General features: G+C 49.7%; 1 protein-coding gene across 3 annotated transcripts in view; it reads right to left on the reverse strand.

Moving 5' to 3' along the window:
- Positions 1 to 15,288, reverse strand: part of pigh (phosphatidylinositol glycan anchor biosynthesis, class H) — a 93,957-nt gene extending 78,669 nt beyond the window's left edge. The window contains exons 1-3 of one of the 3 annotated variants that reach the window (XM_070878822.1): positions 15,044 to 15,288; positions 10,587 to 10,796; positions 7,909 to 8,094 (exon numbers count right to left, since the gene is read on the reverse strand). In XM_070878822.1, coding sequence (XP_070734923.1) covers positions 7,909 to 8,094; positions 10,587 to 10,796; positions 15,044 to 15,217 — 570 coding nt within the window. In that variant the 5' untranslated portion in view covers positions 15,218 to 15,288. The remainder of the gene's footprint in view (positions 1 to 7,908; positions 8,095 to 10,586; positions 10,797 to 15,043) is intronic. The other 2 variants (XM_070878821.1, XM_070878824.1) reach the window with 2 other exon arrangements.
- Between the last annotated feature and the right edge of the window lie 333 nt (positions 15,289 to 15,621).

Raw genomic sequence — 15,621 nt, forward strand, 5'->3', positions numbered from 1 at the left:
GTTAATTAGGGATGAGAACATAAGAATTAGGAACAGGAGTAGGCCATCTAGCCCCTCGAGCCTGCTCCGCCATTCAACAAGATCATGGCTGATCTGGCCGTGGACTCAGCTCCACTTACCCGCCCGCTCCCCGTAACCCTTAATTCCCTTATTGGTTAAAAATCTATCTATCTGTGATTTGAATACATTCAATGAGCTAGCCTCAACTGCTTCCTTGGGCAGAAAATTCCACAGATTCACAACCCTCTGGGAGAAGGAATTCCTTCTCAACTCGGTTTTAAACTGGCTCCCCCGTATTTTGAGGCTGTGCCCCCTAGTTCTAGTCTCCCCTACCAGTGGAAACAACCTCTCTGCCTCTATCTTGTCTATCCCTTTCATTATTTTAAATGTTTCTATAAGATCACCCCTCATCCTTCTGAACTCCAACGAGTAAAGACCCAGTCTACTCAATCTATCATCATAAGGTAACCCCCTCATCTCCGGAATCAGCCTCGTGAATTGTCTCTGTACCTGTACCCCCTCCAAAGCCAGTATATCCTTCCTTAAGTAAGGTGACCAAAACTGCACGCAGTACTCCAGGTGCGGCCTCACCAATATCCTATTCAGTTGCAGCAGGACCTCCCTGCTTTTGTACTCCATCTCTCTCGCAATGAAGGCAAACATTCCATTCGCCTTCCTGATTACCTGCTGCGCCTGCAAACTAACTTTTTGGGATTCATGCGCAAGGACTGCAACCAAGCCCGACTAGCCCTGGAAAAATGGTCCGAGCCAGAGCTGATCAAGGGGTCCGTCCGCGCCGCCGTTAAAACCTTGGCCGCGGGCGGGCCCTTGACAAAGGCGCAACACCTTGAGCTGCGCGAGCTCGAGGGACTCCTCGCTGGGCTGCGGAGGGAGCGGAGTTCAACAAAAGACTCCGCTCCCTCCCCCACAATAGGTTAAGGTAGAGGTTGCACTATGCTTTTGCCATGAAGATAACCATAGCCAGCCTCAACATCAACGGCGGCAGAGGGGCACGCCGTAGATTTGACAATTTTTCGCTCCTGCGGGAGGGGAAATATGCGGTGTGCTTCCTGCAAGAAACCCACACCGTTCCGGGAGACGAAGCCACGTGGCTCCTGGAATGGCAAGGAGAGGTCCGCATGAGCCACCTCACCGCCATTTCTAGTGGGGTGGCCATCTTGCTGGGCCCGCATTTTCAGCCGGAGGTCGACGTCGGCGACTGCATTGTCCTCGGGGGGGATTTTAACTGCACCCTCGAGGCGAGGGACCGCTCCGGTGCCCCGCAGTGCATGACGGCGATGGAGAAGTTGAGGGACCTGGTCGGGTCCTTCGACTTGGTGGACGTCTGGCGAAATCTCCACCCCGACTCCAGCGCCTTTACTTGGGTGAGGCCTGGAGTTGGATGGTCCAGAGTCGACCGCCTTTACGTGTCTCGGGCGTACGTTTCCTGCGTCCCGGCGGCCTCCATGCGGCCGGTGCCGTGTTCGGACCACCACCTGGTGTGGGCGGAGCTTGCTTCGCTCCGCGCGAGGACGGGGTCCGCGTACTGGCACTTTAATAACCGGCTGCTGGAGGACGTGCGGTTCCAGGATTCGTTCCGTCGATTCTGGTCCGACTGGAGAAGGAAGCAGGGGGGCTTCCCCTCCTTGAGGCTATGGTGGGACGTGGGCAAGGCTCACGTCCGCGTCTTCTGTCAAGAGTACGCGAGGGGGTCGACCAAGAGGCGGGCGGCCAGAGTCGGGCGCCTAGAAAAAGAGGTGCTCGACCTGGAAGCCCGTCTCGGTCAAGTCGTCCAGGACCCGGCCCTGCGGACGGTGTACGAAGCGAAGAAGGCCGCGCTGAAGGACCTGCAGCTCGTCGGGTCCCGAGGCGCGTTCGTGAGGTCGCGGATCCGGTTCCTGCGGGATCTGGACCGCGGCTCCCCCTTCTTCTACTCGCTGGAAAAAAGGCAGAGTGTCCGTAAGCAGCTCTTGACGCTGCTGGCCGACGACGGCTCTCTCGTCTCGGATCCGGAGGGCGTCAACAACAGGGCCCGTGAATATTACGGGGCTCTGTTCTCTCCGGATCCGTCCAGCAAGGAAGCGCGTAGAGTTTTGTGGGAGGACCTGCCGAAGGTCAGCCCAGAGGGCGCCGAAAATCTGGAAGCTCCGCTAAGCCTGGCGGAGCTGACCGGTGCCCTCGACCGGCTCTCGAGGGGAAAATCCCCGGGGCTGGACGGGCTGACCGTGGAGTTCCACAGGGCGTTCTGGGACGTCCTGGGGAGCGACTACGCGCGGGTCCTGGGGGAAAGTCTGGCGACCGGGGAGATGCCCCTCTCTTGGCGCAGGGCAGTCATCGTCCTGCTGCCTAAGAAGGGCGATCTCCGCCTCCTTAAGAACTGGCGCCCGGTCTCCCTCCTCAGCGCAGACTACAAAATCTTCGCCAGGGCGATGTCTGCTCGCCTTGGTGCCGTGCTGGACCACATGATCCACCCCGACCAGTCCTACACGGTCCCGGGCCGGACAATCCACGATAACATCCATCTGGTCCGGGACCTCATCCATTGTTCCCAGGAGGCTGGTCTGTCGGTCGCCTTCCTATCCCTTGACCAAGAGAAGGCGTTCGACAGGGTGGATCACGACTATCTGCTCGGAACTCTGCGCGCTTTCGGGTTCGGGACGCATTTCGTCGCCCGGATCCAACTTTTGTACGCCGCCGCGGAGTGTCTGATTAAGGTTAACGGGTCCTTGACGGCGCCCCTTCGCTTTAGGAGAGGGGTGCGCCAGGGATGCCCCATGTCCGGCCAGTTATACGCCGTTTGCGTGGAGCCTTTCCTGCGCCTCTTGCGGACGAGGTTGACGGGACTGGCTCTGCAAGGGCCGGGCGTGGAGGTCGTCCTCTCGGCTTACGCCGATGACGTGCTCCTTGCGGTAGAGGATCCCGCTGACCTGCGGAGGATGCGTGAGTGCCAGGAGATTTACTCGGCCGCGTCCTCCGCCAGGATCAACTGGGAGAAATGTTCCGGACTCCTGGTGGGTCAGTGGCGGGTGGACTCCCTGCTGGAGGAGCTCAGGCCTTTTGCCTGGAGCACGACCCATCTCCTCTATCTGGGAGTCTACCTTAGCCCCGACGAGGGAGCCTGGCCGGCGAACTGGCAGGAGCTGGAGGCCAAGGTCGCCGCTCGCCTAGGGCGCTGGACAGGACTGCTCCGAGTGCTGTCCTACAGGGGTCGAGCGCTAGTCATAAACCAGCTGGTGGCCGCAATGTTGTGGTACCGGCTGGTCACTTTGACCCCTCCCCCTGCGTTTGTCGCCAAGATACAGAAGAAGCTGGTGGACTTCTTCTGGAACAATAGGAAGCACTGGGTCTCTGCCGCGGTCTTGAGTCTCCCGCTTGAGGAGGGCGGTCAGTCGTTGGTGTGCGTCAGCGCCCAGCTCGCGACTTTCCGTCTTCAGACCCTGCAGAGATACCTTTACGTCGAGCCCCCTCCTAGGTGGTGCGCTCTGGCGAGTATTTTTTCCGCCAGCAGCGCGACCTCAATTATGACACGCAGCTCCTGTTTGTGAACTTGGGGGGTGCCAGGACCGCCCTCCGGGAGCTGCCTGTCTTTTACAGGGAACTCATCAGGGTCTGGAACAAAGTCTCCACCAAGCGCAGCTCTCCGCCGGCTGGAGTGGCGGCCGTCCTGCAGGAACCGCTGCTCGGGAATTCGTACCTCCACGGCCGAGGTTTTATGTGGCGGTCGGAAGAGAGGGCTGTGGCTGGTGAGGTGACCAGGGTCAGGGACCTGCTCGATGGCGGAGGAGCGGGCTGGATGGCGCCAGACACGCTGGCGCGGCGCCTAAATTCTGCCAACGTCCGCCACGCGGCCGATGCCATCGAGTCGCTAAAAACAGCTCTGGGCCCTGACTCCGTTAGGTGCATCGAGGAGGCTCAAGCACGTGGGGAGATCCCGTCCGAACTGACCCCCGTCCGGACGGAATTCCTCATCGGCGCCAAACCCCGGAACCTCCCTCGGGGGCCGGCGCCTCACAACTTGAGCCGCCTCGGGGAAATCCCCTCCGTGCCTTTCAGTTCCGCGCGGAGGGGTTTCCTGTACGGGCTGCTCCTGCACACCCTCAACTTTGCCATCCTCGCCGGCCGTCCGGACACGCCATGGCGTACCATCTTGCCGTCCGGAGGAGGCGGGGGTCCCCGATGGAGGGCACTCTACGCAGGGGTCCTCCCACTATTCATCGGGGACTTGGCCTGGAGGGTGGTGCACGGAGCAGTGCCGTGCAACAAATTTTTAAGCCGGTTCACGGACTCCCAGGCCGCCTGCAATTTCTGCGGTCTGGAAGAGTCCGTGTTCCATGTTTTTATGGAATGCACAAGGTTGCAGCCCCTGTTTTATTATTTGAAGGAGCTGCTCCTGAAATTCTGGCTGCACTTCAGTCCCACTATCCTGATCTTTGGGCATCCTGTGCGGAGGGGAGCGGGTAGGTCCGAAGGCCTCCTCGTAGGACTGCTCCTGGGCACGGCCAAGGGTGCCATCAGCCGGTCCAGGCAGCGGGCGGTCGAGGGGGTCGTTCAACCTGACTGCCTGCCTCTCTTCCGCTCTTACATCCGGTCCAGGGTGTCCTTGGAGATGGAGCACGCGGTGTCCACCGGTACGCTCGCGGCCTTCCGCGAGAGGTGGGCACCGGAGGGACTGGAGTGCATCATCACGCCCGGCAACCAAATTTTAATTTGATTTTACGTTTTAAAGTTTAATTTGTTTTAATTGCCGGTGCTTTTAGTGTCCCCCTCCCCTTTTATAGGAGGCACTGGAAAAAATTTGATTTTAGCGCCCCAAAAAAAAAAACAAAAAAAAAAAGGAAAAAAAAAGGGGTCTTGAAAATGTCTGCTGTGTCACCCAGGCGGGTGGCACGGTTTAATGTTTATGTTTATTTTCAGGTAAACTCAAAAGAGTTTCATGCACAAGGACCCCCAGGTCCCTCTGCACCTCAGCATGTTGTAATTTCTCCCCATTCAAATAATATTCTCTTTTACTGTTTTTTTTCCCCAAGGTGGATGACCTCACACTTTCCGACATTGTATTCCATCTGCCAAACCTTAGCCCATTCGCTTAACCTATCCAAATCTCTTTGCAGCCTCTCTGTGTCCTCTACACAACCCGCTTTCCCACTAATCTTTGTGTCATCTGCAAATTTTGTTACACTACACTTCCAGGTCATCTATGTATATTGTAAACAGTTGTGGTCCCAGCACCGATCCCTGTGGCACACCACGAACCACCGATTTCCAACCCGAAAAGGACCCATTTATCCCGACTCTCTGCTTTCTGTTCACCAGCCAATTCTCTATCCATGCTAATACATTTCCTCTGACTCCGCGTACCTCTATCTTCTGCAGTAACCTTTTGTGTGGCACCTTATCGAATGCCTTTTGGAAATCTAAATACACCACATCCATCGGTACACCTCTATCCACCATGCTCGTTATATCCTCAAAGAATTCAAGTAAATTAGTTAAACATGATTTCCCCTTCATGAATCCATGCTGCGTCTGCTTGATTGCACTATTCCTATCTAGATGTCCCGCTATTTCTTCCTTAATGATAGTTTCAAGCATTTTCCCCACTACAGATGTTGAACTAAACGGCCTATAGTTACCTGCCTTTTGTCTGCCCCCTTTTTCAAATAGAGGCGTTACATTAGCTGCTTTCCAATCCGCTGGTACCTCCCCAGAGTCCAGAGAATTTTGGTAGATTATAAGAATGCATCTGCTATAACTTCCGCCATCTCTTTTAATACCCTGGGATGCATTTCATCAGGACCAGGGGACTTGTCTACCTCGAGTCCCATTAGCCTGTCCAGCGCTACCCCCCTAGTGATAGTGATTGTCTCAAGGTCCTCCCTTCCCACATTCCTGTGACCAGCAATTTTTGGCATGGTTTTTGTGTCTTCCACTGTGAAGACGGAAGCAAAATAATTGTTTAAGGTCTCAGCCATTTCCACATTTCCCATTATTAAATCCCCCTTCTCATCTTCTAAGGGACCAACATTTAATTTAGTCACTCTTTTCCGTTTTATATATCTGTAAAAGCTTTTACTATCTGTTTTTATGCTTTGCGCAAGTTTACCTTTGTAATCTATCTTTCCTTTCTTTATTGCTTTTTTAGTCATTCTTTGCTGCTGTCTAAAATTTTCCCAATCACCTTGGCCACCTTATACGCATTGGTCTTTAATTTGATACTCTCCTTTATTTCCTTGGTTATCCACGGCTGGTTATCCCTTCTCTTACCGCCCTTCTTTTTCACTGGAATATATTTTTGTTGCGCAATATGAAAGAGCTCCTTAAAAGTCCTCCACTGTTCCTCAATTGTGCCACCATTTAGTCTGTGTTTCCAGTCTACTTTAGCCAACTCTGCCCTCATCCCCTTTGTTTCAGCATGGTACGCTCGTTTCTGACACAACTTCCTCACCCTCAATCTGTATTACAAATTCAACCATACTATGATCACTCATTCCGAGATGATCTTTTACTAGCAGATCGTTTATTTTTCCTGTCTCATTACACAGGACCAGATCTAAGATAGCTTGCTCCCTTGTAGGTTCTGTAACATACTGTTCTAAGAAACAATCCCGTATGCATTCTATGAATTCCTCCTCCAGGCTACCCCATGCGATTTGATTTGGCCAATCGATATGTAGGTTAAAATCCCCCATGACTACTGCCGTTCCTTTTTCACATGCCTCCATTATTCCCTTGATTATTGCCTGCCCCACCGTGAAGTTATTATTTGGGGGCCGATAAACTACGCCCACCAGTGACTTTTTCCCCTTACTATCTCTAATCTCCACCCACAATGATTCAACATTTTGTTCATTAGAGCCAATATCGTCTCTCACAACTGCCCTGATATCATCCTTTATTAACAGAGCTACCCCACCTCCTTTCCCTTCTTGTCTATCTTTCCGAATCGTCAGATACCCCTGTATGTTTAATTCCCAGTCTTGGCCACCCTGCAACCATGTTTCTGTAATGGCCATCAAATCATACCCATTTGTAATGATTTGTGCCGTCAACTCATTTATTTTATTTCGAATGCTGCGTGCGTTTAGGTAGAGTGTTTTAATCCTAGTTTTTAAACCATGATTTTTAGTTTTGACCCCTCCTGCAGTCCCTTTATATTCAGTGGTCCTTTTTTTTTGCCTTGGGTTTCTCTGCCCTCCACTTTTACTCATCTCCTTTATGTCTTTTGCTTTTGTCTCCTTTTTGTTTCCCTCTATCTCCCTGCATTGGTTCCCATCCCCGTGCCATATTAGTTTAACTCCTCCCCAACAGCACTAGCAAACACTCCCCCTAGGACATTGGTTCCGGTCCTGCCCAGGTGCAGACCGTCCGGTTTGTACTGGTCCCACCTCCCCCAGAACCAGTTCCAATGCCCCAGGAATTTGAATCCCTCCCTACTGCACCACTGCTCAAGCCACGTATTCATCTGAGCTATCCTGCGATTCCTACTAGCACGTGGCACTGGTAGCAATCCCAAGATTACTACTTTTGAGGTCCTAAGTTTTAATTTAGCTCCTAGCTCCTTAAATTCGTCTCATAGGACCTCATCCCTTTTTTTACCTATATCGTTGGTACCAATGTGCACCACGACAATTGGCTGTTCACCCTCCATTTTCAGAATGTCCTGCACCCGCTCCGAGACATCCTTGACCCTTGCACCAGGGAGGTAATATACCATCCTGGAGTCTCAGTTGCGGCCGCAGAAACGCCTATCTATTCCCCTTACAATCGAATCCCCTATCACTATCGCTCTCCCACTCTTTTTCCTGCCCTCCTGTGCAGCAGAGCCAGCCACGTGCAATAAATACCGGCCTTGCCAGCGACGTCCACATTCCACAAACGAATTTAGAGGGAACATTGGCAGTCAGTCACCTCATCTCTGGAATTCCGTTCTTTTGTCCATATTTCGACAAAGGTCCTGCCCAGGTTGCCATTATTCACCCGTGAGCCGTTGCTCCACTTCTGCCAATGGATGGCGCTTCTAAACCTCCAGTTCCTCCACCCACTGGACAGGCTGAGAGAGCCTTCACAGCTCAAGGGCATTGCCAGGATTCTAACCTGCATCCCGGGGAGCAGCAAGGTCAGAATAATCACTCACTATCAGTTGTGGCAAAAGGTTATGCACCTGAAACGTTAACCCTATGATTCCCTCCACAGATGCGGCTGAGCGCCCCCAGTCTTTTTCAATGAAAAACTATTTATTTATTTTTAAGATTTATGTTTTTTTTAAATGTATATAAAATGTATTAAAAAGTGTCAGCTGTGGCTCAGTGGGTAGCACACTCATCAGCAGCCGCAGTATTTTAGAATGTTACAGCACAGGAGGCCATTCGGCCCATCGTGCCTATGTTGGCTCTTTGAAAGAGCTGTCCGATTCGTCTCACTCTCCTCTGCTCTTTCCGCACAGCCATGTAAATTGCTCCTTTTCAAGAATTTATCCAATTTCTAAAATACTCTAGCAAGCTCGCTGAGGTTGGGCCTGTTTAACTTTCCCTTTTAGCCATTTGTGGGTTTTTTAAAAACTCTCTTTCACTTCCTACACTTCATTCTGTTTCCTTTCTGACAGTCTGACAAGAATTTCCCTTCCTGCCTCCTTCTCCCCAGCCCCATCTGTCACCTTCCACCATATTCCAGCTCTAGTCTCCAGGGTCTTCCTTTCCACCTACATATCCTCTCCCAGTCTTTTTCAATGAAGAACTATTCATTTATTTAATCATTTTTAAGATTTACATTTTTTTTTTAATGTGTAAAAAAATGTATTAAAAACAGTGTCGCCTGTGGCTCAGTGGGTAGCACACTCGCCTCTGAGTCAGAAGGTTGTGGGTTCAGGTCCCACTCCGGGGACTTGAGCATAAAATCCAGGCTGACACTCCAGTGCAGTGCCAAGGGAGTGCTGCACTGTCGGAGGTGCCGTCTTTCAGATGAGACGTAAAACCGAGGCCCCGTCTGCTCTCTCAGGCACTATTTCAAAGAAGAGCAGGGGAGTTATCCCCGGTGTCCTGGCCAATATTTATACAACAATTAACATAACAAAAAAGCAGATTAGCACACTGCTGTTTGTGGGAGCTTGCTGTTCGCAATTTGGCTGCCGCGTTTCCCATATTGCAACAGTGACGACACTCCAAAAGTACTTCATTGGCTGTAAAGCGCTTTGAAACATCCGGTGGTCATGAAAGGCACTATATAAATCCAAGTCTTTCTTTCTTTCTTATACATATATCAATACCTTTCCTATATAATCATTATCATTTTAATATTTATTTATACATTTAATCATTTTTCAAGACTCAATTTAAAATTTTCAATTCAAAGACATTTATATACAGATTCAGAAGCAAAATACTGTGGATGCTGGAAATCTGAAATAAAATGATGACGAACGGTCATTGACCTGAAACGTTAACTTTGTTTCTCTCTTCACTGATGCTGCCTGACCTGCTGAGTGTTTCCAGCATTTTCCATATTTAAAACAGATTATCTAGTCATTTATCTCATTGCTGTTTGTGGGAAATAGCTGTCCGCGAATTGGATGTCGTGTTTCCCACATTCCAATAGTGATTGCGCTTCAAAAACATTTTTTTAAATTAATTCATGGGATGTGGGCGTTGCTGGCAAGGCCAGCATTTTTTGCCCATCCCTAAGTGCCCTTATCTGAGTGGCTTCCCATTTCAGAGGGCAGTTAAGAGTCAACCACATTGCTGTGGGTCTGGAGTCACAAATAGGCCAGACTGGGTAAGGGCGGCAGATTTCCTTCCCTAAAGGATATTAGTGAACCAGTTAGGTTTTTATGACAATCCAGTAGTTCCATGGTCACCATTACGGATACTAGCTTTTTATTCCAGATTAATTTTTATTAACTGAATTTAAATTCCCCAGCTGCCGTGATGGGATTTTAACTCAGGCATCCGGATCATTAGTCCAGGTCTCTGGATTACTAGTCCAGTAACATAACCACTATAGTACCGATCCCAGTAATTGGCTTAACTGGCTGTGAAGTGCTGTGGGATGTCGGAAGTAATGAAAGACACTGTATAAATGCAAGTTGCTATCCTATCCTATCCTATTTCAGTCTTAAAAAACGACTTAGCGATTCCTAATTTCAAGTGGTCTGTTTATTGCAATTGTAAAGACAGGCTAAAGAAAGTGTTAACCTTCCTGGTATAATTCCTCACCAGTACTGACTAGTTCTGATGAAGGATTCGATCCAGCATTAACATAAGAACATAAAAAATAGAAGCACGAGTAGACCATACGGCCCCTCAAGCCATTCAATAAGATCATGGCTGATCATCAACCTCAACTCTCCTTTCCCGCCCGATCTCCATTTCCCTTGATTCCCCTAGTGTTCAAAACTCTATCTATCTCTCTTAAATATACTCAACAACTGAGCATCCACATCCCTCTGGGACAGAGAATTCCAAAGATTCACCATCCTCTGAGTGAAGAAATTGTATGTTAACAGTCTCTCACTTTCAGATGCGGTATTTATAGTTTCCCTGCGGCTGAAAGTATTGATAAATTAAGGAATCATTACTCTCTGCCTTACTTACCATATAAATGGCTTCGTTGATCACAATGTCTTTCACCTTCTTCATCTCGATGAAGCTCACGCTCTCTCTGCCTGAGGCATACAAAGTGTTCATCTGGACCCCGACCGAACCAATAATCAGCATTGACTCCTGATCAATTTTAAACAAATGGAGGTGCAGGATCATCCCAAGCAGGGTCATGATGATGGCAGCTGAGAGCACTGAAGTATTCTGCCAGAAACAATTCCCAATATCAAATGTTAGTTCAGTTTCTACAACCTCTTCACAAATCCAACATGAACTCCACTCCAGCCTGCACAGAGCACACACAATAATTACACTTGTCCCCCTGTGTGGTGGGCCTACAATCTCTTCCACACAACTTAAGCAAGGGATTGCATTAGAAAACATAGACAGAGAAAACATAGAAAATAGGTGCAGGAGTCAGCCATTCGGCCCTTCGAGCCTGCACCCCCATTCAATGAGTTCATGGCTGAACATGCAACTTCAGTACCCCATTCCTGCTTTCCCGCCATACCCCTTGATCCCCCTAGTAGTAAGGACTACATCTAACTCCTTTTTGAATATATTTAGTGAATTGGCCTCAACAACTTTCTGTGGTAGAGAATTCCACAGGTTCACCACTCTCTGGGTGAAGAAGTTTCTCCTCATCTCGGTCCTAAATGGCTTACCCCTTATCCTTCGACTGTGACCCCTGGTTCTGGACTTCCCCAACATTGGGAACATTCTTCTTGCATCCAGCCTGTCTAAACCCATCAGAATTTTAAACGTTTCTATGAGATCCCCTCTCATTCTTCTGAACTCCAGTGAATACAAGCCCGGTTGATCCAGTCTTTCTTGATAGGTCAGTCCCGCCATCCCGGGAATCAGTCTAGTGAACCTTCGCTGCACTCCCTCAATAGCAAGAATGTCCTTCCTCAAGTTAGGAGACCAAAACTGTACACAATACTCCAGGTATGGCCTCACCAAGGCCCTGTACAACTGTAGTAACACCTCCCTGCCCCTGTACTCAAATCCCCTCGCTATGAAGGGCAACATGCCATTTGCTTTCTTAACCGCCTGCTGTACCTGCATGCCAACCTTCAATGACTGATGTACCATAACACCCAGGTCTCGTTGCACCTCCCCTTTTCCTAATCTGTCACCATTCAGATAATAGTCTGTCTCTGTTTTTACCACCAAAGTGGATACCCTCACATTTATCCACATTATACTTCATCTGCCATGCATTTGCCCACTCACCTAACCTATCCAAGTCACTCTGCAGCCTCATAGCATCCTCCTCGCAGCTCACACTGCCACCCAACTTAGTGTCATCCGCAAATTTGGAAATACTACATTTAATCCCCTCGTCTAAATCATTAATGTACAATGTAAACAGCTGGGGCCCCAGCACAGAACCTTGCGGTACCCCACTAGTCACTGCCTGCCATTCTGAAAAGTACCCATTTACTCCTACTCTTTGCTTCCTGTCTGCCAACCAGTTCTCAATCCACGTCAGCACACTACCCCCAATCCCATGTGCTTTAACTTTGCACATTAATCTCTTGTGTGGGATCTTGTCGAAGGTCTTCTGAAAGTCCAAATACATCACATCAACTGGTTCTCCCTTGTCCGCTCTACTGGAAACATCCTCAAAAAATTCCAGAAGATTTGTCAAACATGATTTCCCTTTCACAAATCCATGCTGACTTGGACCTATCATGTCACCTATTTCCAAATGCGCTGCTATGACATCCTTAATAATTGATTCCATCATTTTACCCACTACCGATGTCAGGCTGACCGGTCTATAATTCCCTGTTTTCTCTTCCTCCTTTTTTAAAAAGTGGGGTCACATTGGCTACCCTCCACTCCATAGGAACTGATCCAGAGTCTATGGAATGTTGGAAAATGACTGTCAATGCATCCGCTATTTCCAAGGCCACCTGCCACCTCAAGTACTCTGGGATGCAGTCCATCAGGCCCTGGGGATTTATCGGCTTCAATCCCATCAATTTCCCCAACACAATTTCCCGACTATTAAGGATTTCCCTCAGTTCCTCCTTCTTACTAGACCCTCTGCCCCTTTTATATCCGGAAGGTTGTTTGTGTCCTCCTTAGTGAATACCGAACCAAAGTACTTGTTCAATTGGTCTGCCATTTCTTTGTTCCCCGTTATGATTTCCCCTGATTCTGACTGCAGGGGACCGACTAACCTTTTTCTCTTTACATATCTATAGAAGCTTTTGCAGTCCGTCTTAATGTTCCCTGCAAGCTTCCTCTCGTACTCTATTTTCCCTGCCCTAATCAAACCCTTTGTCCTCCTCTGCTGAGTTCTAAATTTCTCCCAGTCCCCGGGTTCGCTGCTATTTCTGGCCAATTTGTATGCCACTTCCTTGGCTTTAATACTATCCCTGATTTCCCTTGATAGCCACGGTTGAGCCACCTTCCCTTTTTTATTTTTACGCCAGACAGGGATGTACAATTGTTGTAGTTCATCCATGCCGTCTCTAAATGTCTGCCATTGCCCATCCACTGTCAACCCCTTAAGTATCATTCGCCAATCTATCCTAGCCAATTCACGCCTCATACCTTCAAAGTTACCCCTCTTTAAGTTCTGGACCATGGTCTCTGAATTAACTGTTTCATTCTCCATCCTAATGTAGAATTCCATCATATTATGGTCACTCTTCCCCAAGGGGCCTCGCATAACGAGATTGCTAATTAATCCTCTCTCATTACACAACACCCAGTCTAAGATGGCCTCCCCCCTAGTTGGTTCCTCGACATATTGGTCTAGAAAATCATCCCTTATGCACTCCAGGAAATCCTCCTCCACCGTATTGCTTCCAGTTTGGTTAGCCCAATCTATATGCATATTAAAGTCACCCATGATAACTGCTGCACCTTTATTGCATGCACCCCTAATTTCCTGTTTGATGCCCTCCCCAACATCACTATTACTGTTTGGAGGTCTGTACACAACTCCCACTGACGTTTTTTGCCCTTTGGTGTTCTGCAGCTCTACCCATATAGATTCCACATCATCCAAGCTAATGTCCTTCCTAACTATTGCATTAATCTCCTCTTTAACCAGCAATGCTACCCCACCTCCTTTTCCTTTTATTCTATCCTTCCTGAATGTTGAATACCCTTGGATGTTGAGTTCCCAGCCCTGATCATCCTGGAGCCACGTCTCTGTAATCCCAATCACATCATATCTGTAAACATCTATTTGCACAGTTAATTCATCCACCTTATTACGGATACTCCTTGCATTAAGACACAAAGCCTTCAGGCTTGTTTTTTTAACACCCTTTGTTCATTCTGCCATTCTCTCGCCTCAGGATCATGATCTTATATATGCAAGGGTTCACTACATTTCTCTTGCTGGAGAGTGTGATGGAGATGGGCTAACCCAGAATCCTTAGAGATACAGAGCATCCTCTATTAAAATTAATGGCCAGATAGGTTGTGAAGTAAGAGAGAGTAACATGAGAAATTGAAAAGGATAATTATAAGGAGAGAAGAGCATAATTAAAAAGGAGAAAAGAGTGTGTCCTGTTTTGTTAACCAGTGTGTTTTGGCTCAAGCATAAAGCTGAACATATCATACCTCGGATTTTTCCCATGTTAATAACCTTAATTTTGTCTCCCAAGCTATTGCCTTCCTGCTAGCCTTGCACTAGGTGCCAAACCCCATGGTACTGCCCACCTGCTAACCATGCATTGGGTGCCATCCTATAGGGCATTGCCCACCTGATACCCTTGCACTGGGGCCATCTTAGAGGGCATTGCCCACCTGATACCCTTATACTGGGTGCCACCCTAGAGGGCATTGCCCACCTGATACCCTTGCACTGGGTGCCAAGCTAGAGGGCATTGCCCATCTGATACCCTTGCACTGGGTGCCACCCTAGAGGGTATTGCCCACCTGATACCCTTATACTGGGTGCCACCCTAGAGGGCATTGCCCATCTGATACCCTTGCACTGGGTGCCACCCTGGAGGGCATTGCCCACCTGATACCCTTGCACTGGGTGCCAAGCTAGAGGGCATTGCCCACCTGATACCCTTGCACTGGGTGCCACCCTAGAGGTTATTGCCCATCTGATACCCTTGCACTGGGTGCCACCCTAGAGGGCATTTCCCACCTGATACCCTTGCACTGGGTGCCACCCTAGAGGGTATTGCCCACCTGATACCCTTGCACTGGGTGCCAAGCTAGAGGGCATTGCCCATCTGATACCCTTGCACTGGGTGCCACCCTAGAGGTTATTGCCCACCTGATACCCTTGCACTGGGTGCCACCCTAGAGGGTATTGCCCACCTGATACCCTTGCACTGGGTGCCACCCTGGAGGGCATTGCCCACCTGCTCCAGGAGCAATTTGTTGGAGCGAAGGGACGTGGCCAAGGGCTGACTGACGCGCCCGCGGACCAATCGCCGGGCCCACCAATCCTCCCCACTCTTTACCTGAGTGCCCCAGAAGATGCCGTAGGCGGCCAGCCAGACGGCGGCGGTGTGGACCAACACCGAGCGCAGCGACAGCTTGGGGGCGATGACCGTGAACTCGCGGCACAGCGGGGAATGGCGCAGCTGCTCGAAGGTGATATTGCGGTTGTTGATGTCCTTGAATTTGGTCTCCATCTTTGCCCACCTGCAGCCCGTTTCAGCGGCTGCGTGACGTTGGACGCTGCACTGTCGGCGTCAACGTCATGCCGTCATGCCCTCCCGCGGAGTCAGGTCACGTGGCCGTGTATGTCCCACTCAATTGTGGAGCCTTTTAAAGGGACAGTCCACCCCTGTCCAACAACAACAACTTGTCTTTATATAGTGCCTTTAACGTCGTGAAACGTCCCAAGGTGCTTCACGGGAGTGTTACGCGATAAAATTTGGCACTGAGCCTCATTATTAGAAATTAGCCCAGGTGGCCAAAAGCTTGGCCAAAGAGGCTGGGTTTAAGGAGCGTCTTGAAGGAGGGTAGAGAGAGAGAGAGAGAGAAGTGGAGAGGTTTAGGCAGAGAGTTCCAGAGCTTGGGCCCCAGGCAACAG

This window comes from Pristiophorus japonicus, chromosome 4 (genome assembly GCF_044704955.1).
Source record: "Pristiophorus japonicus isolate sPriJap1 chromosome 4, sPriJap1.hap1, whole genome shotgun sequence".
Lineage (NCBI taxonomy): Eukaryota > Metazoa > Chordata > Chondrichthyes > Pristiophoridae > Pristiophorus > Pristiophorus japonicus.